Here is a 27,892-nt window from a genome sequence, read left to right on the forward strand (position 1 = left end):
TTGAGCTGTCTCCACTTTCCTTCGAAGTCTAGTCAGCACATCCTTAAAATGCTGCGTACCAGTTTTGACCATACCCCATCCAGGTGGTACGGTCTGTGGCCAGTGTTTCAAACACTGTTGATGAAACAATTCAATAGACAGCTACCACTAACTCACACAACTACTCAAGCACAGCTGAGCCATGGAGCTACACAACAATAACTAAGTCAAACAGGGGAACATCTACAGGCTGACACAATCTGCTAGAAATAGCAGCCAAATCTTCCTTGAATTACCAATTCTATTATCTTCAATGAAAAAGGAAGGACACATTTCTGAAAAAAAATGGCCGGAATACCTTTGATAATAGTTTTGCTCAATCAGAGACAAACTGAATTAACCACCTCTTCCTTGTAAAGAAACTGGGGGAGAAAATTATGGTCGATAATTGCATTTCAGGTTTGTCAACTTGAATAAGGAGTCTTGTAATGAAGTCTCACATGACTGAGTTTTTGGGGTGTTCAATAAGGGAACTCATGTAAAGGGAAAGAGTTTCTCAGGGCTCAACACTAATCCTTTTCATTTGCTTTTACTTGGTTGTATGTTGTTTTTTTTTACCTCTTAGTCAGGGACAATAAAGAGCTGCATCCATGACTATGATTCTTTCAGGGCCTCCAAGACTAATGGGAGGAATGAAGAAAGTTATCCTCAAACTAGAAACTGAAGCTGGATGCTTACAACAGAATAGTTTTCCACTAAGGCCGTCTAAGGACCAGGTGGTGGTTCTTAAGCAAACAACTAAATCTGTCGCCCAAGAATTCAAAGCCCAAAGAACAGGAACAAAGACCACAAGGCATCTTGTTTGGCACTCTAACAATTCTAACAATACCATTCCATGGATTGGTACTTTATTGACCCCAGAAGGGATGAAAAGAAAAGTTGTCCTTAACAGGAATTGAAATCAGAGCCCAGGGAGCCAGAACAAATGTTGCCAAGTGTTTGTCCTAGACTAAGAATTCTGTTTAATTCATTGCCAAAATGAATGCCAATAATTCAAAAAATCCAATTAAGATTTTATGTCTAAAGTAAAAACAAAATCCAAGAATGATAAATGACCACCAAATTGTGTTTCTATTTTTTCTTTATTTCTTTCTTCAATTTTTTTAATTATTTTTTTTTTTTTGTTATCCAAATCTTAACATCAAAATTCCAAATACTACTTGAGAGCTTAACATGTGGCGATAAGATTTTTCTAAGCAGAAAAGATAAATAAAACAGATGAACAAATGTTGGTGGCTATTTTATAATTACACCATTAAATGGGAAATTTACATTTCAAACTATTTCACCAAGGATTTTTTTTTTTTTCCCACTTTTTTTAATGCTTGTATGGGTTGGATAGAATTTGTTGAGGTAGATTTTCTACAGCTGGATGCCCTTCCTGTTGCCAACCCTCACCCGTTTCCAAATAAGGTAATATTTCCTGTGAACAGACAGGTTTTCATAGAAGATTGGAAATGAAGAGCACCACATGCACAAGGATGACATTCGTTTATAATTATCACAAGAAATCAAAGCAAGATACACACACACACACACACACATATATATATATATATATATATATAGATATATATATAATTGCAGCATGGAAGGTGTTTATAAGCCATTTAAAATAACACACAAAATCCGTTAGATTCACTTCAACATTTAAATTTAATTTGTCAAAATATTTTTGTCGCTTTGAGACCACGACCTGTTCACTGAGCACAGAATTTTGTCAGTGAACAGGTCGCGGTCTCAAAGTGACGAAAATATTTTGACAAATTAAATTTAAATGTTGAAGTGAATCTAGCGGATTTTGTGTGTTATTTTAAATGGCTTATAAACACCTTCCAGGCTGCAATTGTTTTCGTTCCAGCACACGATCTCAGATCAGGTCACTTGCTATGCAAGTGCATCTCCGTAATATATATATATATATATATACTCTTTTATTTTCTTACTTGTTTCAGTCTTTTGACTGTGACCATCCTGGAGCACGACCTTTAGTCGAACAAATCGACACCAAGACTTATTCTTTCAAAGCCCAGTACTTATTCTATCGGTCTCTTTTGCCGATCCGCTAAGTTACAGGAATGTAAACACACCAGCATTGGTTGTCAAGCAGTGGTGCAGGGACAAACACAGGCACACACACACACACACACATATATATGACGGGCTTCTTTCAGTTTCTGTTTACCAAATCCATTCACAAAGTTTTGGTCAGCCTGAGGCTATAGTAGAAGATACTTGCCCAAGGTACCACGCAGTGAAACTGAACCCGGAATTGTGTGATTACGAAGCAAGCTTCTTACCACACAGCCACACTATATATATACACACATATATATATATATATATATATATATATATAGAAACTCTGCCAAATCAGATTGGAGCCTGGTGTAGCCATCTGGTTTCACCAGTCCTCAGTCAAATCGTCCAACCCATGCTAGCATGGAAAGCGGACGTTAAATGACGACGACGATATATATACACACACACACACACATTCGTATATGTGTGTGTGTGTATGTAATTGCTAAATCTGTGCTGACTGAGGAGCTAAAAACAACCTCAATAAATTGCTGAGGTGAGGTGTGCCCCTGCTTGCTGTTTTCTTCTCTCTAACAATCAAAACATTACCTCATCAACTCAACCAAATGAAACACTAAAACGCTTGACAATCATCCCGAGTTCACCATACAAAACTGCTTACATCAACACACACACTCACACACACACACAAACACACCCTGTACTCTGTCTGTTGTTAGACAGTCTGGGAAATTGTCACAGTTGTGCCTTTTGGCTCTCAAAGGTCCACAGACATGAAGTAGCTGTGGTAATAAGAATGTGGGTCACAGGTCGTTCGACTGACACGCCTACATAATCACCATTGGGGAGTTTATAAGGGTATAGCCAAGAATAGGTGGTTCACAAGTTCCCTGTGTACCACAGGATCAACCCAACTAAGTGGTACCTTGAGTAAGTTCCTTCTATAACAATCTGCAGTTAACCAATACCTGATAGAGGGAAATTGTGCAGAAGCCTGACATCTGAAGTGTGTTTGTGCACATTGAGTTATTAATCATATTCTTGCAATATGGTTACTATTGTTTTAACAAAGTAGAACCAGGTGTGTGTGTATGTGTGTGTGTTTTCTTATGTATTTGGTGAGAAAACTGATAAAGCAACGTTTTTGAGTTCCTAGTGATATTTGTTCCATCAGAGTTGTCCAGACACTCCCTTGTCACTCACACTATCACAAACGCTGGTAACTGGCCGGTTGGAAACCTGTAACTAACAACTCTATTGTTATACTAAAATAAAACATCTTTTTAAACCCAGCACCATATTAATTTGGCAATTTGCACCACTCACTCGCTCGTCGATAAAATCCTGGCCAAAACTAACCAAATTAGCTAATATTTCATTTCCTTTATTTTCAGACATGAAAAATAAAAAATAAAAAGCAATATTGAAATTTCAAAATAAAAATAAATACATCAAAAACAAAGAACAGATTTATTAAAATGGAACTCGGATTTTTATGATTCACAAGAAATAGGTTTTAGATAAAAAAAAAACATCTTTTTAAATGTTTATCAACAGTTTTAACACATAAATGCGCTATTTATCAATTTTTATTGTCTACCTGTATCTATACTTACGTGTCTGTCTGTGTGTCTGTTTGCATTTTGATGCATGTACGTAGAACATTTGCATGCAAAAGTGTGTTTATGTGCATACTTTGTGTACGTCTTCCTTCATACAAGTGTGTGTGTATACATCACATAAATTAGATGTATTATTTCTATATTGTGCATATCTGCTTGTGTGTGTCTGTGCATTTATGTGCTTATGCAAATGTGTGTGTGAGTGTGTTTGCAAAGTGAGTTAAAGCTTTTACCAGTTAATAATCTAAAGCAGAGCTTATAAAACAGGAAATAGCATCTCTCTCCTCTATATGTGTGTGTGTGTGTGTGTGTGTGTGTGTGTGTGTGTGAGTGTGTGAGTGAGTGAGTGAGTGTCTTTATTTTTCTGCACCTTTCCTCCTGTTTATCTGTCTATCCCTCTCTTTGCCAATATATCTATCTGTCTTATCCCTCTCTTTGCCAATATATCTATCTGTCTTATCCCTCTCTTTGCCAATATATCTATCTGTCTTATCCCTCTCTTTGCCAATATATCTATCTGTCTTATCCCTCTCTTTGCCAATATATCTATCTGTCTTATCCCTCTCTTTGCCAATATATCTATCTGTCTTATCCCTCTCTTTGCCAATATATCTATCTGTCTTATCCCTCTCTTTGCCAATATATCTATCTGTCTTATCCCTCTCTTTGCCAATATATCTATCTGTCTTATCCCTCTCTTTGCCAATATATCTATCTGTCTTATCCCTCTCTTTGCCAATATATCTATCTGTCTTATCCCTCTCTTTGCCAATATATCTATCTGTCTTATCCCTCTCTTTGCCAATATATCTATCTGTCTTATCCCTCTCTTTGCCAATATATCTATCTGTCTTATCCCTCTCTTTGCCAATATATCTATCTGTCTTATCCCTCTCTTTGCCAATATATCTATCTGTCTTATCCCTCTCTTTGCCAATATATCTATCTGCCTTATCCCTCTCTTTGCCAATATATCTATCTGCCTTATCCCTCTCTTTGCCAATATATCTATCTGCCTTATCCCTCTCTTTGCCAATATATCTATCTGCCTTATCCCTCTCTTTGCCAATATATCTATCTGCCTTATCCCTCTCTTTGCCAATATATCTATCTGCCTTATCCCTCTCTTTGCCAATATATCTATCTGCCTTATCCCTCTCTTTGCCAATATATCTATCTGCCTTATCCCTCTCTTTGCCAATATATCTATCTGCCTTATCCCTCTCTTTGCCAATATATCTATCTGCCTTATCCCTCTCTTTGCCAATATATCTATCTGCCTTATCCCTCTCTTTGCCAATATATCTATCTGCCTTATCCCTCTCTTTGCCAATATATCTATCTGCCTTATCCCTCTCTTTGCCAATATATCTATCTGCCTTATCCCTCTCTTTGCCAATATATCTATCTGCCTTATCCCTCTCTTTGCCAATATATCTATCTGCCTTATCCCTCTCTTTGCCAATATATCTATCTGCCTTATCCCTCTCTTTGCCAATATATCTATCTGCCTTATCCCTCTCTTTGCCAATATATCTATCTGCCTTATCCCTCTCTTTGCCAATATATCTATCTGCCTTATCCCTCTCTTTGCCAATATATCTATCTGCCTTATCCCTCTCTTTGCCAATATATCTATCTGCCTTATCCCTCTCTTTGCCAATATATCTATCTGCCTTATCCCTCTCTTTGCCAATATATCTATCTGCCTTATCCCTCTCTTTGCCAATATATCTATCTGCCTTATCCCTCTCTTTGCCAATATATCTATCTGCCTTATCCCTCTCTTTGCCAATATATCTATCTGCCTTATCCCTCTCTTTGCCAATATATCTATCTGCCTTATCCCTCTCTTTGCCAATATATCTATCTGCCTTATCCCTCTCTTTGCCAATATATCTATCTGCCTTATCCCTCTCTTTGCCAATATATCTATCTGCCTTATCCCTCTCTTTGCCAATATATCTATCTGCCTTATCCCTCTCTTTGCCAATATATCTATCTGCCTTATCCCTCTCTTTGCCAATATATCTATCTGCCTTATCCCTCTCTTTGCCAATATATCTATCTGCCTTATCCCTCTCTTTGCCAATATATCTATCTGCCTTATCCCTCTCTTTGCCAATATATCTATCTGCCTTATCCCTCTCTTTGCCAATATATCTATCTGTCTTATCCCTCTCTTTGCCAATATATCTATCTGTCTTATCCCTCTCTTTGCCAATATATCTATCTGTCTTATCCCTCTCTTTGCCAATATATCTATCTGTCTTATCCCTCTCTTTGCCAATATATCTATCTGTCTTATCCCTCTCTTTGCCAATATATCTATCTGTCTTATCCCTCTCTTTGCCAATATATCTATCTGTCTTATCCCTCTCTTTGCCAATATATCTATCTGTCTTATCCCTCTCTTTGCCAATATATCTATCTGTCTTATCCCTCTCTTTGCCAATATATCTATCTGTCTTATCCCTCTCTTTGCCAATATATCTATCTGTCTTATCCCTCTCTTTGCCAATATATCTATCTGTCTTATCCCTCTCTTTGCCAATATATCTATCTGTCTTATCCCTCTCTTTGCCAATATATCTATCTGTCTTATCCCTCTCTTTGCCAATATATCTATCTGTCTTATCCCTCTCTTTGCCAATATATCTATCTGTCTTATCCCTCTCTTTGCCAATATATCTATCTGTCTTATCCCTCTCTTTGCCAATATATCTATCTGTCTTATCCCTCTCTTTGCCAATATATCTATCTGTCTTATCCCTCTCTTTGCCAATATATCTATCTGTCTTATCCCTCTCTTTGCCAATATATCTATCTGTCTTATCCCTCTCTTTGCCAATATATCCATCTGTCTTATCCCTCTCTTTGCCAATATATCCATTTGTCTTATCCCTCTCTTTGCCAATATATCCATCTGTCTTATCCCTCTCTTTGCCAATATATCCATCTGTCTTATCCCTCTCTTTGCCAATATATCCATCTGTCTTATCCCTCTCTTTGCCAATATATCCATCTGTCTTATCCCTCTCTTTGCCAATATATCCATCCGTCTATCCCTCTCTTTGCCAATATATCCATCCGTCTATCCCTCTCTTTGCCAATATATCCATCCGTCTATCCCTCTCTTTGCCAATATATCCATCCGTCTATCCCTCTCTCTGCCAATATATCCATCCGTCTATCCCTCTCTCTGCCAATATATCCATCCGTCTATCCCTCTCTCTGCCAATATATCCATCCGTCTATCCCTCTCTCTGCCAATATATCCATCCGTCTATCCCTCTCTCTGCCAATATATCCATCCGTCTATCCCTCTCTCTGCCAATATATCCATCCGTCTATCCCTCTCTCTGCCAATATATCCATCCGTCTATCCCTCTCTTTGCCAATATATCCATCCGTCTATCCCTCTCTTTGCCAATATATCCATCTGTCTATCCCTCTCTTTGCCAATATATCCATCTGTCTATCCCTCTCTTTGCCAATATATCCATCTGTCTATCCCTCTCTTTGCCAATATATCCATCTGTCTATCCCTCTCTTTGCCAATATATCCATCTGTCTATCCCTCTCTTTGCCAATATATCCATCTGTCTATCCCTCTCTTTGCCAATATATCCATCTGTCTATCCCTCTCTTTGCCAATATATCCATCTGTCTATCCCTCTCTTTGCCAATATATCCATCTGTCTATCCCTCTCTTTGCCAATATATCCATCTGTCTATCCCTCTCTTTGCCAATATATCCATCTGTCTATCCCTCTCTTTGCCAATATATCCATCTGTCTATCCCTCTCTTTGCCAATATATCCATCTGTCTATCCCTCTCTTTGCCAATATATCCATCTGTCTATCCCTCTCTTTGCCAATATATCCATCTGTCTATCCCTCTCTCTGCCAATATATCCATCTGTCTATCCCTCTCTTTGCCAATATATCCATCTGTCTATCCCTCTCTCTGCCAATATATCCATCTGTCTATCCCTCTCTCTGCCAATATATCTATCTGTCTATCCCTCTCTCTGCCAATATATCTATCTGTCTATCCCTCTCTTTGCCAATATATTTATCTGTCTATCCCTCTCTTTGCCAATATATCTATCTGTCTATCCCTCTCTCTGCCAATATATCTATCTGTCTATCCCTCTCAACTGATCTATCTCTCAATCTATATTTCTGCACAACTTCCATTTCACAATACAAACACAACAAAACAAAACATTAAAATGTATATCTGTAAAGCAAACCAAATTAATAAATAATATTCATTCTTACTTCATATTTTTAGTGTATTTACTTTTTGTTGTTCATTATGTTTATTACTGTTACATTCTGTTTTTTTTGTTGTTGTCATAAACCATTAACATAAATAACTTATAAGGTTTTTAACCTTTCTTCTCAGATTTTCAGTTGAGAACTGGAGAAGGTTTTTATTAAACACTCTGCAAACTACATAAGTACATATTGTATGTGTATACGTAGAAACGTACTCCTGTTACATCTACATATACATAACGATCGTCATCAACATTTTAACATCCATTATTCCATTTAAACATAAGGAAGAGAATCCGTCATAGTCTGGTTTATCTTGCACCACCAGAAACAGAAGAAAACAAGCAATTTTGCTGTTGTACACGTCTTACAGTGCGGACTAAGGGTATTTTGCTAAACAACACACACAAGATAGGCAAAGTGTAAAGGGACCCTGCTATTCTCTATTTGTTCATATGAAGAGTTAAACACAAAAACACACACAAAAACACTTATGTATATAAATATACATTCTGATCAGATTACATTTTGGTGGTTGAAATGCACTTCACCTCACTCATTCGCTTCAACCCATACATAGAAAGCATGCAAAAGCAGAAATTGGAGCTTGGTCCAGGCCTGTGGCTTGTCAGTTCATAATGAACCATCCAACTCACACCAACAAGAAACATTAAACGATGACGTACATAGCATCATCATCATCATCATCATCGTCGTTTAACGTCCGCTCTCCATGCTAGCATGGGTTGGACAATTTGACTGAGGACTGGTGAAACCGGATGGCAACACCAGGCTCCAATCTGATTTGGCAGAGTTTCTACAGCTGGATGCCCTTCCTAACGCCAACCACTCAAAGAGTGTAGTGGGTGCTTTTGCGTGTCACCCGCACGAAGGCCAGTCAGGCGGTACTGGCAACGGCCATGCTCAAAATGGTGTATTTTATGTGCCACCTGCACAAGAGCCAGTCCAATATATAAATACACACATACACACACACACACAATATATATAAAAAAATATTCTTGATATTTCACAATGTTTGAAGAAAGATTTTAAATAAAAATTATAAATTCTATTGTAAAAGAAAACTTTAAAAAAAAAAAGAAACCAATTGACACAGACATTCCATGAGTTCTGTGTCAACGTGTTTCTTTAAAAAGTTCTTTTTTATAATAAAATTAATAGTTTTTAATTCAAGAAAATCTTTCTTCATATATACCTCATCATTATCATCATTTATATGTATGTATGTACGTGCACATAATGCACACATATACACACAGACACAAAAGTACATATATGTCCATGCGGATATATGTGTGTGTGTGTGTCTGTATATATATATATATTTCTAACAAAACTGTCCGATGAACGGGAACGTGAAACTCAGAGTAACGGTTTTTTTGTTATATTTCTGCTGCTTTTAAATAAAGTATATATATATATGTATATATATATATATATATATATATATACACACACACACACACACATACATACATATAAAGATCTGATTGCCTCATAGTGGCAGGTCATAGCAGTTGCATTCTTTATTTTCCAGTCAATGTCAGATCAGTCATCCACCCGTATACCTAAGAGGACCAGCTTTGATGAGGAGATGAAACATCCATAAATCAATGGCTTGTAGAGTCATGTGACAGCCGTGTCATAGCTAAATGACCAATGAGGAACAAGAGGAAGATAACCAGCAACTATTTCAACAGAAGGTTTTATAGCAAAAGTTTTAGTTTTATCGACTTTCTTTCAATCATGGATTTTTAGATTCCTTTAAATCAATTGGGTTTGATTTCAGAGGTTATCTTTTACCAAAAGAGGTTAATTAACTGAAGTATTTGTGCACAGGAGTGGCTGTGTGGTAAGTAGCTTGCTTAGCAACCACATGGTTCCAGGCTCAATCCCACTGTGTGGCACCTTGGGCAAGTGTCTTCTATTATAACCTCAGGTGGACCAAAGCCTTGTGAGTGGATTTGGTAGACAGAAACTGGAAGAAGCCCGTCGTATGTGTGTGTGTGTGTGTGTATATATATATATATATATATATATGTATATGTATGTGTGTGTGTCTGTGTTTGACAACCAATGTTGGTGTGTTTGCGTCTGTGAGGCCCAACGTTCGAAGGTTATGCTTCGCCACCTCATCCCATGTCTTCTTGGGTCTCCCTCTACCCCGGACTCCTTCCACTGTTTGGGAGTGGCACTTCTTCACAGAGGTCTCCTTGTCCATCCACAGTACATGACCATACCAACGCCACATCCGATGCTTCTTATATCTACCATTTCTCTCGGGGCACTTACACTCTGTTGTGTGTGCACACTATATATATATATATATGTATATATAATTATTAATGGTTGTTTTTATGTTCAGTTATGATAAAAACAATTTTACATTAATGCTTTTGAAGATTACAAATTCATTATTCTTAACCTTTCAGCTTTAATATAGCCATATCCAGCCAAAATACTTTGCATGTTTTATGTTCAAACTGGTCAGCTTTCTTCTCTCACACCAACCCTACAATACCATTCTAAAACTTAACAGTTACAACATCAAAATCTCAAAGCTATGAGATAATCCATGATTAATTCAAAACAATGGGAATAAATAAGGATTACATTCGACAGAATAAGGTGAATGCCAAACGGTTAAACAAGAATATTGTTTGAAAGTAACTTTGAAGTTTTGGCCAGTTAAGCCATTGTTGGCTTGCGAAGTCACTGTCTATAATTCTCTTGTTTAAGAATAATGTGTGTTTTTGTGATGCATGTGTGTGTGTACGCTTGTGTGAGCGTGTTTGTGCACGTGTGTGTTTGTGTTTGTTGTGTGTGTGTGTGTGTGTGTGTGTGTGTGTGTGTGTGTGTGTGTACACACAGGTGCAGGCAATTGGTGTTGGTTTGTTTATGGCACTGTAACTTTCTAACTTAGCAGTTTGGCAAAAGAAACCAAGAGAGTAAGTACCAGACTTTAAAAAATAAAAAAAAGCACAAATATTGGGGTCGATTTGTATGACAAGAATCCTTGAAAGCAGTGCTCCAGCCTGGCCACAGACAAATGACTAAGATAAGCAAAAGAGAAAACACAAATATACAAATGATATGAGAGGGAGAGGGGAGGGGAGGGGAGAGGGGAGGGGAGAGGGGGAGGGGAGAGGGGGAGGGGGAGGGGGAGGGGAGAAAGAGGGGAGAGAGAGGGAGAGAGTGATTAGTCAAATGAACAAAAGAAAACAAAAAACAGTGAATAGACAGAGGTTACCATGGGAACTATTTAGCTTAGTAAACTGACTGACTCTCTCTCTCTCTCTCATACACACACACCTACACCCACACACAGCCTCATCATTAGTCCTGGTAATGTAATTGATGATGAAATCTAAAAAGTCCGGAACACTCCCATTATATTTCCTCAGGTGATAATTATTATGTCATTCAGAAAACTCTCTCACACACACACACATACACATACACACAACTACATAAACAGATTTTTATATATATATTTCGTATGTGTATTTCGTGTGCAAGATTCTTGATGTGGATACGTGTGTTGAAAGAAATACAATTAAACCTTGGGAGAGGCATTATGCCGGTAATAAAGTTACTGAAGAGATTGCAACAGTGCAATGAAATAATTTAACAAAAAACTATATAAATTAATAAAGGACTGAACCAGTGCATGTGTTTATTACCGGCATAATGCCTCTGCCAAGGTTTAATTGTGTATATATATATATATATATATATATATATATATATATATATGACACACACACAGGCGCGTGCACATTCATACATTTACATGTATTCATGTGTTATTGCCTTCACACATAAGTCTCCCAGTAGATACATTAGATATACATAAACACAATCATTCATAAACAGCAACATACATTTATTTAAACAGACACACACATTCAGACATGCAGGGATATGCAATTACACACACACACACACACACACACACACAGACGTCAAACAGCCATGTGGACATACACATTAACACTCATACACAATTCCATACACCTATGTGTACATACAATCTTACACACACACACACACACACACAGAGCAAAGGGTAAGAGGTCTCCATGGCTAACTTATTCCTTAAAATGCACCCCACTCCAACCCAACAAATGGGGTGGGGGACACATGGAAGGGGACAAATGTGACGGGGGTGTTTGTTTACTGCTATTTAAACAAGGAATGCATGATGGGGCAGGTCAGGTTCAATCCCACTGTACAAGACCTCAATTGGCTGTTTCTTTAGCCTTGGGTTGACCGACTTGCTGGACAGAGACTCTGAATGAAGACTCCTACTGTGTATGTGTGTGTGTAGAGGCACATGGCCTTGTGGTTAGAGCAGTGGACTCACGGCCGAGGGATTGCCGGTTCGAATCTCAGACCAAGTGATGTGTGTGTTTATGAGCAAAACACCTAAGCTCCGTGTGTGTGTGTGTGTGTGTTTGTCCCCCAGCAACACCACTTGACAACTGGTGTTGGTTTGTTTAACTCCCCATAACTTATCTAGCTCTGCAAAAGAGAATAAGTATCAGGCTTTAAAAAAAGCAGTCCTGGAATCAATTCACTTAACTCAAAACCCTTCAAGACAGTGCCCCAGCATGGCCACAGCCTAATGACTGAAAGAAGTAAAAAATTTTAAATTACAGGGAATTATAAAAGTCATTAAATAATGAACCCCTAATTGAATCTTTCCTTCATTCATCATCAACTTTACTGTCCTCCCATTTTCTGTTCCATCCTTATTCATCCTATCATCACTCCATTTCCGGTTTTTTGTCTTTTTATTCTGGCATTGGGCTGGACACACATCATGGAAGCAACATTCTATGGGTGGGTGCCTTCCGTTTTACCAATCCTTTCTTATATCTTTTACTGTTTCAGCTACTGGACTGTGGCCATGCTGGGGCACCACCTTGAAGGGTTGGAGTTTTTTAGTTAAACAAATCGACCCCTATATTTGTGCTTTTTTTACATATATATTTTTAAAGTTTGGTACATATACCATCAGCCCCTTTTACCAAAGCACTAAGTCGATGGGGACATAAACGAACCAACACTGGCTGTCAAGCGGTGAGTGTCACAAATAATAGCCTTCCACACAGTTTTCATCAACCAAATTCATATGCAAGGCATTAGTTGGTCCAGGGCTATAGAAGACACTTGCCCAAAGTGCCACACAGTGAGACTGAACCTGAAACTACATGGTCGGGAAGCAAGCTTCTTGCCCACACAGCCAGACCTGCTGGTCTTCTTACGAAACTGATGTAATTGCCAAGCCACAGCAGCAGAGGCAGAGATGGTCACTAAGTGTTTCTACAGCTAAATGTCCTTCCTAATGCCAACCACTTTAAGGGGTGTACTGGGTGCTTTCTGTGGGCCTAATGGTGAAGGGCCTAAGGAGAATAGGAGAGAGAGAGAGAGAGAGAGAGGGAGATCATTTTTAGGTGAGATGATGAGAGAGGGTGAATTGGGATATAAGGGTGGTAGTGGGCAGAGTAAAAGAGTACACATTATGGGGGAGGGGGGAGAACTTAGTGAGAAAGGGAAGGACCGAGTGGGAAGGGTGATGAAGTGGGTTGTTGGGTAGGGGTGGTGGTTGTCCCACATTATAAGGGTGAGCATGGGCGGAAGATGAAAGAGAGAACATAAGGCTGATGATGATGATGATGATGATGATGAAGAGATAGTCACAGAAGGAATGAGAAGTGTGTGGGTGGGTGGGTGGTTGTCAGTGGGAGGGGAGGGTTAGCCAGGGAGGAAGAAATAAGGGGAATGAGGGGAGGAAGGATTGGATGGCAGGGGATGAGCATGAGAAGGGGGTGAAGTGAGGGGGGGATGAATAAAATGAGTGGAAGGAAGAGGAAGGGCATAGGTAGTATGAAGAGGATGGACCGATACAGTGTTTCATGCTTAGACATAGTGAAAGATTGGGTAAGGAAGTGATGGGAGGGGGTGTTATGCAAGGGTGGGGGGTGGAATTCGTAAGTGGGGGTGAGGAGGTAAGAGATGGAGAGGTATGATAAAGTGAAGAATGAAAGAGTGGGTGGAAGGAAGATCAACAGGTAGATAAAGTGGGGGGTAGGCAAATATAGGTTTGCCGAGAGAGAGGGGGGGAGGGAGAGAGAGAGAGAGACACACACACACACACACACACACACACACACACAGATACAGATAATATACAGACACACATACTCACAGAGCTTTGCTTACCCATCGTGGCTGATGCCAGCGCCACCTTGGTGGCACGTAAAAAGCACCAACCGATCGTGGTCGTTGCCAGCTCCCTCTACACTCTTGGAGTGGTTGGCTTTAGGAAGGGCATCCAGCAATAGGAACTCTGCCAAATCAGATTGGAGCCTGGTGCAGCCTCCTGGCTTCCCAGACCTCAGTCAAACCATCCAACCCATGCCAGCATGGAAAACGGACGTTAAACGATGATAATGATCATCATCATGATCATCGTACCAATGTCGACCAAGTTCCATGCAATTAGCCACAGTCAAAGAAATGCTCTGATGAAATGGATGTAAACCGTAATTCTTCAGCCTTGTCAGGTGCCACCCTATAAGTCTTAGACAGTTGTAACTCTCAGGTTACAGTTACAGATCAATAAGATTCGGTGCTAAGGGGCTGACACAAAGTCCTAAATGTCCACAACCACAATGAACCCTACAAAAAACACTCTCCATCTCTATTCCGTACTTTGGAAATTGGTTCCAAAGTAAAACCCTGATCAGCCATTCTTTAAAGAGAATCACTTTGATATTCTTTCAACTCTTCTTCTTCTCAGATGCATGCTGTGCTCAGAAAGTTATCATTTCAATCCCAAAACAAAAGACATTTCATTTTTTACAGTTCTATATTTTAGAGATGAGGAATTATTTACATTATTTACATTTGACGGATATTTGTCCTCATCTTGTTTGTTGTTAACACAAAGTCTCGGCTGATATACCCTCCAGCCTTCATCATTAGGTGTTTTGGGGAAATTTCGAACCTGGGTTCTCATTCCTTAGGTATTTTTCGATATTATTATTTTTATTATTATTAACCCCAAGATTCTAAGTTTGATTTCATGCGGTGACCTGAATAATAATAATGATGATAATGATAACAACAACAACAACAATAATAATAATAATAACATGGAAAAATACCGGAGAGATGAGAACCCAGTTTCGAAATTTCCCCAAGACACCTGATGAAAGTTGGAGGGTATATCAGCCGAAACGTTGTGTTAACAACAAACAAGATGAGGACAAATATCCGTCAAATGTAAATAATGTATTTCATTTTTTTGTTTATATATATTCATTTTTTTTTGCTCCTTCAAATTGGAGAAAAAAAAAAGAAAAGAAAAAGAAAACGGAATTTGAATCAACAAAAAACATCAACAGAAACAACAGCAAAGGAAAAAAAAAGTGTCACCAACATCTGGGTAATAATTATTAGGTTATGAATGATAGTGGAAAGAACACTGAGGGAAGAGGGGTAGAATACATTCCTGTATGATTAGCAACGTCAAAATAAATAAATGACAAATAAAATATAACAAAAAAAGGAGAGAGAGAGAGAGAGAGAGAGAGAGAGAGGTAAAAGAGGAGAGACTGAGAAAGAAAAGAAGAAAAAAAGAAAAAGAATGAGTGTGCAGTGTAGTCCAGATTTTTCAACTTCTAAGCAAACTAAATATATGGGGGAGTGTATGTGTACGTATATACATGTGTGTGTGTGTGTGTGTATATACATGTGTGTGGGAGCATGTAGATAGCTATATACATATGAGATATAGACAGATATTAATAATCTGTTACTACACAGATTTGGTGTGGTACCCAGTTCAGTTATGCTTCTTAACAAACCCCAACTCATAGTCTACGATGAGGAGTATTTTGCACATTCTACAGACCAGTTCTTTTCTACTCATTATATCTGTTCTTACTCTGTCTTGAAGACTTTCCAGAGAATTCTTCCTGAACCTGGCAGACATGTTTTCTGAACTGCATCCACTCCAAGATTAAGATCAAGTTTCCCCAAGGTCTGCTATCAAATTCTTGTCACTGTTCCCAAGACCCAAATGATAATTAGCAGGACCAGGGGCTTAGTTAATTTCTTGGTTCCTGCCTTTGAGAAATAATATTAATGCACTACTGTTTCGTTTTTCTCTTTTCTACCTCTGGAGATATGCTGTGACTGAGAAGACCCAGCAAATAAAGTGAGTTCACAGCTATAACCCACACCAGTGTCACATAACCAGCCCCAGCCCATTCAAAAGTACCCTTGGATCGTAGGGCAACATGCCGTGCTTGAGGAGGCTTATTCAGTCAAGTACATCAAAATCAAATCAAATCACAATCAAATGGAAATTGTAGTTGCGATCCCCATGCCGGTGGCACGTAAAAAGCAACACCCGAACATGGCCGGCCCCTGTGCAGGTGGCACGTAAAAAAGCACTCACTACACTCTCGGAGTGGTTGGCGTTAGGAAGGGCATCCAGCTGTAGAAACACTGCCAGATCAGCCTGGAGCCTGGTGCAGCCTCCTGGCTTCCCAGTCGAACCGTCCAACCCATGCCAACATGGAAAATAGATGTTAAACGATGATGATGATGATGATAACAAACAGGCAAGCCACATTGACTACAACACAAACTTTCTTTTTCAATATCAACAATTACAATATTTGACCTTTTTTTTGTTGTTGTTCTTTCAGTTCGGAGAGGGGGTAGCCCTCAACAAACTCATTGCATTTGAGGACTTTCACTTCTTTCAGTTCAGAGAGGGGGGAACCCCTCAACAACCTAATTACTTTTGAGGACTTTCACTTCTCCTCCCACAAAATGACAAAAAATCCAGTGAGTTCCTGCAACAATTTCATCGACTTCTCCCAACGACTTCATTCACACTGAACCACTACTTTGCCATCCTCAGCCTCTAATCATCAAACTCGTCACACAACATTGACAAACCTCTTACTTCCACTTTCTCTCTTGATGTCTACCTTCTTTCCCAATTCTTTTAGTCTTTCCATAAAATACACCATTTTGAGCGTGGCCGTTGCCAATACCGCCTGACTGGACTTCGTAGGATTTTCGAGCGAGATCGTTGCCAGTGCCCCTGGACTGGCTCTTGTGCGGGTGGCACATAAAACACACCATTTTGAGCGTGGCCATTGCCAGTACCGCCTGACTGGCCTTCGTGCGGGTGACACGTAAAAGCACCCACTACACTCTCTGAGTGGTTGGTCTTAGGAAGGGTATCCAGCTGTAGAAACTCTGCCAAATCAGAATGGAGCCTGGTGTTGCCATCCGGTTTCACCAGTCCTCAGTCAAATCGTCCAACCCATGCTAGCATGGAAAGCAGATGTTAAACAATGATGATGATGATGATGATGATGAATCCTTTCTCTTAGCTTTTATGGCTCTATTGTACCACTCCATCACCGTTTCACTTTCATTTGGCAAGAAACTTGTTCCAACCACAGAACAGATCTGTGACAGCAGGTTGTCTAACAGAAGCTCTCACTTGTTCCCTATATAACAGATCTCTGTCTCCTCTTATCCCTTGGTATAGAAGAAGTCACCTAGAACTTCTTCGAATCTAAGTGTAGCAGCTTCCATACACATTGTCACAATCCTCTAATCACTATTTTTTGTTAGTTACTACATTCTTCACAAGAGAAATACTTAGTATTCACAACCATATATGTATCATATTTCCTGGAGAATATGAAGTTTATCTGGCCTTGTGTTCTTCCATTTTGTAGGTGATTAGATGGCAGGCCAGTTTCCTGAAGTTAGTGTTGCAAATGGTTAAATCCTTTGCATCACAGAACTTCAAAAGCCTTCACCTTTCCTCATCCCATATGCATAGCTTCTATCTACAAAAGAAGTAACCAGCATCTTGTTGCCTCGTATGTCCTTCAAAAATCACCAGCCATAATAACAACGCCATTGCCACTTGTTATTGAGGTGGTCTCCAAGAGGGCCTCACAGACTCAGTTCTTTAGCTCAACGGTTACTCCTAATTCTGGTGCATATGTAGAGATAACTGTTGCTCTCAGGTTACTAACCACAACTAGACTAAACTTAATTTATTCTATCACATACTCTACCTTTCTTAATTACTTTATCCATTTCACTGCCACCAACTTCTGGAATATGACTGACCATTAAGAACCGGTTTGAACTTCCCCTCCATCTTGTATACAGCACATATCGACTTACTTCTATTCCAGCATCTCTACAATCTTTCCACACCTTTCACTGTGCCTAGGCTTGTACTACTCAAGAAGGGGGGAAGAGGGTTCCAGTGGTGATGAGTAGGTGGTTGTTATGCAAACACACAGCCCCACGTTTGATTCAACTATGTGACATCTTGGGCAAGTTTCACTGATCATAGTCCCAGATTGAACCAAGCTTTATGAGTGAAACTGGGCAAAAGCTCCTACCAGTAATTCAAAACACCAGCTCCATCACACAGTGTTCCACTTATTCTGCTTAAGGGTACAAATATCTGTGGAATACTCAATCACTAGAATTCAATCAGTGGACAATCCTGAGGACTGAACAGATGAAATATTCGTAACCAAAACTGCTAGGTGCAGTTTATTGCACATTACCAGCCCTGGAGGGTCCATTCTACCACACACTGTCAACATTTGTTCACCAGGCACTGGACAAAATGTACTGGGTGCATTGTATCATGGCTCTAGTGAGGCCTTCGGCAAAGCTAAGGTGTCCTCTCTATTCTGTGTTGTCTCTGTTCATTGAACACAAAGTGACTGAGAGGGTAAATATGAGAATGATGAAGAAGGGCAAAGCAGAGCAAGAAGGAGAGAGAGAGAGAGAGATTATAATTGGGGAGACAGAGAAATAGGAACAAGACAGTGATAGAGGAGGAAGTATTGGAAGAGAGAGAGAGAGAGAGAGAGAGACAACAAGCAGTTGTATGTTGGTTGTTGGGAGGGAGATTCAGTAGAGAAACAGCATGGATGTAATATCATGGGGGGGCAGGACAGTGAAAGGAAGAAGAAAGACTAACGAAGACTGGTAAAAGAAGAGAGAGGGAGTGAGAGAGAGAGAGAGAGAGAGATGAGAGAGAATAATGGTTAGAAATAAAGAAGGAATTGAATACAAAAAGGATAGAATGTGATCCCTCTTATACAGGCAACATGAAGCGGGTAAAAGTACAGCAAGACAATGACAGCCCCAAAACTCAACCTCCCTCATTATTACTATCAGTTTTACCTTGCTTTTATATAAGGAGGAAGATCTTTTCAAGCACTGCATGTTATCACTCATGGATCACCTCCTTCAGAAGATTCAACTTCTCCAGATCAGTCTCCATTACTTCATCCAGTATCTTCTTCCTTTCTCTCCAAGTTCCATTCACAAAGGCAAACTCAACACGACTGACATCCTCCACAAACAAGTTGTTTGTTAAACTTTTCACTCAGCTTATTTGTACCCCAGCAAGTACTATACACTCAGCAGAGTATGCTCAACTAATATCTTTCTAGCCTTTGCATATCCTCCAGTCAAGGCCCAAGTCTTCATACTATTCAGTAGCACACGTCGTACACAAATGTCACAGAATCTGCTCTTCGCTATGAAACAAAAACTTTTCCACCTCATTTTGCTCTGGTTATTTTGTTTTTGGAACACATAACTTCATTAATAATTAGGTCACCTGGGAAACAAAAGCTGTCAACTGAAGCATTTGGGCATTTGAAAGACAATTTGTTGTGTACTCTACTATTTGTGTACTCTACTTTCTCTGACAACCGGCCTCTCATCGCAATACAGCTCTTTTGCATCCATAGTCTACACTGAGTGCATCACATAAAACTTCTACCCATTGATTTCCTGTATTTCAAAAGGGAACACTTATGTTTGATGGCAGAGTAGGGTCTTGCCTTCTTTCCTACAAACTAAAACAAAACTTTAGTCTCAGGTTTACTTTGAATTCTCCCAATTCAATGTTTTGCTTTCACATCAGGAATTTCTTCTCTTAAGCTTCTAAGGTATAAGAACTAGGTCACCACCAATATAGAGGAATTTCCATAGACAGCTAATCTTCTATTTATGGCTTGCAGAACTATAATAAACATAAACAAGAAGGGGTTGAGAACTGAGCCCTGATGGACTGCTACCTGCAAGCTAAATTCTTCAATGAACTCATGCCAATTCATAGCGTCCACCTAATTCTAGTTTCGTGAGCGATCGCTAAACTACAGCAGAGCCTGGAATGCTGTCAAAGGCCTTCTCCAGGTCAACAAATGCGAGTTAAGAGTAACTTCTCTTCAGTATTTCGCCCACTGGTGTTTCACTAACGAAAGAAAAGAAAAATTAAACACTAATAATCTATCCATCCAATTCCTTTCAATAATTCTTAATATTTTCGTTTCAAGTTTTGCTCCATTTTCTTAACATCTTTCTTTTTGTCTGACTGACTTACTCAGTACTTGGCTGTTGGCTCTCTTTTTCTCTCTTTCTGTCAATCTCCCACCTATTTATCTAATTCTCATCTCTTTATAATTTTCTCTCTCTTCCATCCCTCGATGCTTTCTCCTTCCAAATTCCTACAGCGTGACAGAAAGATGGAAACCAGCAAACAAAAACAAAAGACACACGAGTAGGTGTTTTACAGAAAGATAAAGTATAGTGGATGGCCAAGAATCGTTAGAAGGTTGTCCTTTAAATACTGAGCTCAAATCCTTTTCACAAATAAAGTACCAGTCAAGTACTGAAGTCGATGGTACAACAAAAACCAAATCCCCTGAAAACCATGCGGTTCCGACGACAGGTGACACGAGACGAGCTGGAAAGTACACTGCTGTGACATCAATTATTACCCGAACTGTATAACATCCTTCGTTACTACTGTCAGCGCAACACATGTACTATAATTCACACACTCCCTCTCTAAAAACGAACTCCATTGAAGGGACGAAATAAGACATTACACACACACTATAGAGAGAGAGAGAGAGAGAGAGAGAGAGAGGGAGAGAGTTGTTCCACGACGTGAATTAAACTAGCTTTCTCTCTATTGGACCATCCCAGAAATTAACAAGATTAACAATTAGAACAGCAGTGTGATGATATATGCCAACATCGAGGCTATTAATAGTTATATTCATTGTTATCATCATCATTATCATCTTAATCGTTAATTATCATTATATAAGGATGTTAATATTGATTTTTCGGGGGCTCTTTTTGCCTGTTGAGCAACAGTATTTATTCAACCTCACGTTTGTGTGTCTGTATGTAATACGTGCCACTCAATGAGAGTATTTCATAAACATGTACGTATATGTGTGTTTGTGTATATATTTTTGCATTCACGCAAACGAGCCATAAGCGGATCTCATATTATTTCTCACGATACACGCGCACACACACATAATATAGATGTGTGTGTGTGCACATATATATATATATATATATATATGAGTAACCGAAAGAAGTTTGGGCTACGAAAATTACGATTCAGATATCAACATACAAATATGTAAAGAGAGAGGGAGGGAGGGAGGGAGAGAGAGTGTGTGTGTGTGATTCCGAAGGGAGTGTAGAAGTATGAGCTTTCATCGCCGAAATATTTCCCCATCAAATCATGACTATATATATATATATATATATATAAATATATATATATATATATATATATATATATTTAGGGCTGCTAGTAACGAAGGAATGATATATATATATATATTATATGATGAGGATGTGCTGGTTCGTGGGAACAAAGGTAGTCACAAATTAAATAAAGAAGTCAAATTTTCCAGAATCACAGCTTCAGATGTGTGTGTTTATGTAATATTACAACATATGTGGCATTTGTGCCTGTGTATTTACCAACAATATGTATTATATCGATGTGCGAATGTGTGGAGTATATAGACAATCAGTGCTGAGCACCCGAGGTTTTATTTATTATAGGCATTAATTTAGAGCCTGACTTTGTCAGAGAAAGACATGTGTACATGAATCAGTAAATATATATTATATATATATACACACACACATACATACATACGTAAGAGAGAGAGGATGGATGGATGAATAACTAAATAAACAAAGGAAGTAAAAAGTAAAGAAACAGATTTAAAGGGCTTGTAGGTCTACATATGTCAGACAGACACACTAAATATAATTTAGACACATACGTTCATGCATTAGACATGTAATTTAAACGCACGCACATATGCATGAGAGACGTTTAGACATTCATACTTAAACTGAATAAATTTCGACAAAGGCACACACATACAGACATAACATTTAGAAACACACATTAGGCATCATTAAATATATACACACCCAGATATACCATTTAGACAAAGATAGACAGATATGCATTAAATACATCAATTAGACATAAACACGTACGTGAACATTGCTTTTAGACATACACACACGTGTATTAATATATATATATATATATATATGTGTGTGTGTGTATAAGGATACACAAAACATACACAGGTACTGGAAATTATTTCAACGTACAGGGATCATTTAGATATTTAGATATTAATAAGAGACAGGTTGACACACAACAACACGAAGAGCAATAAGAAAAAAAAGATAAGGAAATATATACAAATATGTATAAACTGACATGTAATCATAAATGCATATACATTGAGACAAATATAGACACAGGCATGTGAACAGAAACGATATATACAAAACACACATATGCATAGATATATATATACACAAGACAGAATTACTAAGAAAAGAAACATATCTAGTATAGAACACACATGACTATAAACACTCACACACAAAGATAAATGCGTGTGTCTGTGTATATATATATATTATATATAATATGAATAGGCAATATATAATTATATACCAATTCGTAAACAGGCATAAATAAGCATCGAGAATTTATCCATCTGAGACTGGGCCCAAATTAAGGACCTAATAAATAAGCATTAAAACCTAAGGACCTAATAAATAAGCATTAAATAAGGAAGAAAGCTTTGTAAGTGTTTCATGTTATTTCGTTTTAAGATTTAGATTATCCAAAATTAAAACTTACCTGTTCCTTCGGGTCGGCTTCCTAAAGTTTTAACCCAAATTAATTGTCGAGTTTCCAGTCTAACGCTCAAGGTTCGTTTCTCAGGTTTCTTCCTTGGGAAGAATAAACCGACCACTAATCCACGTTCCAAGTCCCGAAGAACTGTATTGATATCGTTCCCCATTCCATTAGGCATACTGAGGGGAATACCAGCCATGTTTGGCTAAAAGAGGCTTCTTTTTCTTCTCAAAGTTATTATTTCTCCTCTAGGGTTATTTGGAATTGGTTCGGATACAATTTTATGAGTATTCCTTTTAGTCTTTCCAATGTCAAATATTTGTTTTCCTTTCCTGAACATTCAAACTTAAAACACCCATCCATACATAATACATGATATACATATATATATATATGCTCGCTATATATATATATATAGCGAGCACTTGCTACGTTCGTTGATGACGGCGAATAGTGTTGTTGAAAAAAAAAAGATATGTATAAAAGCTTTGTTGAGGTTGATTTCTCATAAATAATATAAAAACTGTGCGTCGTCCTCTCCACTCTGTATTAATGTACGGTGCGTGTGAGAGTGTGAATGGAGCAACAGGTAAAGAGTTCCTAATTTGCCTAGAGGCTCCGCATTTTTATAGCAGCATCATAATAGGACCAGAGAAAAATATTTCCATCAGTTAACCGAAAAGGACGACATCGAATCTAAATCCCCCCCCATAATAACAGATATGAAATAGATTTAAAAAGAAAGTAAAGGAAAACGAGAAACAATATCTTACAAACAAGAAGAACATAAGACGACAACAAAAGACCGTTGTTAGCGGGCTGGAGGAAGAAGAAAAAAAACTAACAGACTCTTGGCCGCCTTTTCTTGCTTATCTCTCTCTCTCTCTCCCACTCTTACTCTTTCTCTCTCTCTCTCTCTCTCTATCTCACAAACACAGAAGTGCGCGCACACTCACCTACACTAAACTGTTGCTTGTTGTTGTTCAAATTCCCCAAATACATATATATATATATATATATATATATCTTAATACATACACACAAGCTGAATGTATTTTTTCATATATCTATGCACACTCGCACACACACACACACACATTCACACACGCACTCACATCGGATCGGTTCTGACCGAAGTATCCGATCGGGACGAAATACTTTTTCGATGGAAATAGACTTCTTAATAGCACTAAGCAAAAACAAAACAAAAAAAAGTCTTTTCTTCTCCCCTCACTTCTTTCTATGGTTTTCTATATCTTTTTATGTCTCTCCTTCGTTTGTACTCCGATGCTGGCGAGTATAATAATGATGTCAGCTGCCACCATCCACAACTAGTTCTCTCTCTTATTGTTAACTAGAACCAGTCCCAGCTCGTCGTCGTCGTCAACACTCTTACCACAATTTTCATCACGGCGGCGATGTCTGCAGTAGCATCAAATGTCTCAGTAAATATATAATAATAAGTTGGGGCAACTTTCGGGGATTATCCTACGAACCAACTGGTGTAAATAATTGTTCATAGAGAACAGCTTGAACAGGAGTTCGTGCCCGGAGCTTTTCGTCAAAAAGTCACGTTAGCTTGTCGCCCGAGTTCTCTCTCTCTCTCTCTCTCTCTCTATTATCTATTTATCTATCTCTTCCTCTCTAAATTTCTTTCCTGGAAAGTGCTTCAATAAATTCTGACTTAAACATTTTTTTTTTTTTTCGTATGAGAAAAAAAAAATAACGAGTTTGTTTATCTGGTTTCAGTCAAAACGGCTTCAGCACCGCCTATATATATATATATATATATATATATATATATATATATATATATATATATATATATATATATATATATATATATATATACATATGCATATATATATATATATATATATATATATATATATATATATATATATATATATATATGCATATGTATACATATATGCATATATATATATGTGTATATATATATGCATATGTATATATGCATGCATATGTACACAGGCATATATTTGTATATATATATGTATACATATATATATATATATATATATATATATATAGATATATATATTCATCCTTTATATATATATATATATTTCATCCTTTCGGGGTCGATAAATTAAGTACCAGTTATGCACTGGGGTCAAGGTAATCGACTTAATCTGTTTATCTGTCCTTGTTTGTCCCCTCTATGTTTAGCCCCTTGTGGGCAATAAAGAAATGATATATATATATATATATATATATATATAACTTTGATAGATTTCAGCCAGGCCATGTCTAACTTAACAGCACCACCTGGTGAAGTCTTTTAGTCATATATGGAGCACCATAGCCCACTCTATCCGGGTGTAGGAGGTTGGTCCGGGATTTTTTGAAGAAATTTGTCCAGTAAACATTTGAATTTTATGGGATCCACTTCTGTTTTGATGTATTTTGGTATGGTATTCAAGAGAGCTGGACCGGTTGAGGTAAAATAATTGTGATGTAATGTTGCTATGTGTCCTGAGTTTGATTTTTGTTAGTAGGCGGATAGCACAGGGGCCAAGTCTTGGATGGATTTTAAAATTGATGCCAACATCATTTGTACAATATTGATGGAATATTTTCCACATAGCACAAGTGATGTAGCGCTCCTGGCGGCGTTGGAGAGAGTAGAGATTGAGTCTTTTTAGTCGACCCCAATAATCAATGCCTCTCATGCTGTCTGTCTTTCTTGTTATTGACCTCTGGAGTGCCTCTACTTTCATAATGAGTTGCTTCGTATGGGCGGACCATGGTGGGCAACAGCATTCAAGGTGGGGTTGGGTAAAAGTAGAGTAGAGAAGGATGAGGGTGTCAGCAACTCTAGACCAAAAAGTTCTCAGAATCCAGGAGCACATCTTGCGGACCAAGACAACCTTGCTCTTTGCGTGGGAACTCCAGCATAGGTTGTTAAACAATTATTCCAAGATCGATCTGTGGTGTTGTTGGATGACACTAGGGAGTCGCCCGAGGGTAGAGCATATGGTAATTTCAGAGTTTCCCCTTTTCCAAAGTGTATATATGCATACACACACACACACACACACACATATATATATATATATATATATATATATATATATATATATGCATATATATATAGAGAGAGTTTTAGGGGAAAAAAAACAAGGTTCATGAAAATCCACCATCGCATATAGGAAAATTAATAAGTAAAAGCACAATAAATAAGTATAATATAATACTTTATTATCCCTAATATTATTATTATATATGCATATATATATATATATATGGATATATATATATATATATATATATATATATATATATATATATATATATATATATATATATATATATATATATATATATATATATATATATATATATATATATATGTATATATATATATATATATATATACATATATATATATATATATATATATATATATATATATATATATATATATATATATATATATATATATATATATATATATATATATATACATATATAAATTCAATTAAAATATGGGGTAAAAAATCATATATTAATTAATATCGATTTATTACCAGGAAGCTAGCACATTTAAAGAATCAAAGAGATTCAGAAACAATATCTGCGATCTCAGGGGATTAAAGTATATTTTTATATATAATGTTGACCACTCACATGGACATCTAATGTGCTACAAATAGAGGATATATATATATGGATTTATATATTTATATATATATATATATATATATATATATATATATATATATATATATATATATATATATATATATAGATAGATAGATAGATAGATAGATAGATAGATATGCATACATGTATATATGTAAATAGATATGTGTGTTTGTGTGCGTGCTCGTGTGTGTGTGTGTGTGTGGATGTGTAAATACAAGCAACACCAGTCAATGCCAAAGCACACATCTTACAGCACCATCATCAAATCAAGTTTCACAGTTTCTTCGCATGTAACCTGGAATACTAGAATCTGTCGCTCTTCTCAATGTGAGAGATGGTGCCTCAATCATGACCGTCCCTTCACTCATCTTCCAAGGTCTCGATACACTATTCAAAACATGGCTTCAGGCTAGCACTAAATCCATGTAGAAACATCACTTACATTGGCAGTGCAGGTCCAGACCTTCCCCAAAACTCAGATGCCACCCAGGTATTCACTGCAAACCATAAAACCTCAACCATATCCAACAGTGCAACCATTACAACTCCAGGCACAAACCCCTTCCAAGAAAATTTTGCTTTAGCCATGATGAATCAAGCAAAAGAAATCAAACACAAATTTCTAGCTCTCACACAGAATCAACCACTGCTGCTACCCCAGTGTACAAATACACACTATTACTGCCATGAGCCCACAAACCCAACTCCATAATAATGTTGAATGTACAAGGTCACAAATTAATCAAACATATCATAAGCCAGAGTTCCTTGCGCACACAAGAGAAAAGACAATATATGTAAGACTAAGGGAAACTCATCTGACCCCCAGACACATTGGATGTAGAAATATGTCGGGTTATCTACTACGCAGAACTAACCACAGAATAGGGAAATCAAGAGGACTAAGGTTCTTCATTTCTGAAGACTTAGTAAAAAGTCTCCTCCACCTCCTCCTCCTCCCCCTCCTCCTCTTCCTCCCCCTCCTCCTCCTCCTCCTCCTCCTCCTCCTCTTCCTCCCACCACATAGTGTGCAATGCACTGATGACCCTTGTGAAAAGCATCACTTGGATCTTAAGCATTACCGACTGTCCTCCTGATGCGGTTAACCATGGAGATCGCTTCGGGGATGCTT

The 27,892-nt window shown here is 37.9% G+C and overlaps 1 protein-coding gene across 9 annotated transcripts in view; it reads right to left on the reverse strand.

Annotated features, from left to right (window-relative positions):
* Positions 1-24,662, reverse strand: part of LOC106874041 (1-phosphatidylinositol 4,5-bisphosphate phosphodiesterase gamma-1) — a 145,438-nt gene extending 120,776 nt beyond the window's left edge. For all 9 annotated transcript variants that reach the window (XM_089364652.1, XM_089364650.1, XM_052974028.2 and 6 more), the window contains exon 1: positions 23,095-24,662. In XM_089364652.1, coding sequence (XP_089220778.1) covers positions 23,095-23,290 — 196 coding nt within the window. In that variant the 5' untranslated portion in view covers positions 23,291-24,662. The remainder of the gene's footprint in view (positions 1-23,094) is intronic.
* Positions 24,663-27,892: the final 3,230 nt, after the last annotated feature.

The sequence above is a fragment of the Octopus bimaculoides genome, chromosome 16 (assembly GCF_046866305.1).
Source record: "Octopus bimaculoides isolate indiv1 chromosome 16, ASM4686630v1, whole genome shotgun sequence".
NCBI lineage: Eukaryota > Metazoa > Mollusca > Cephalopoda > Octopoda > Octopodidae > Octopus > Octopus bimaculoides.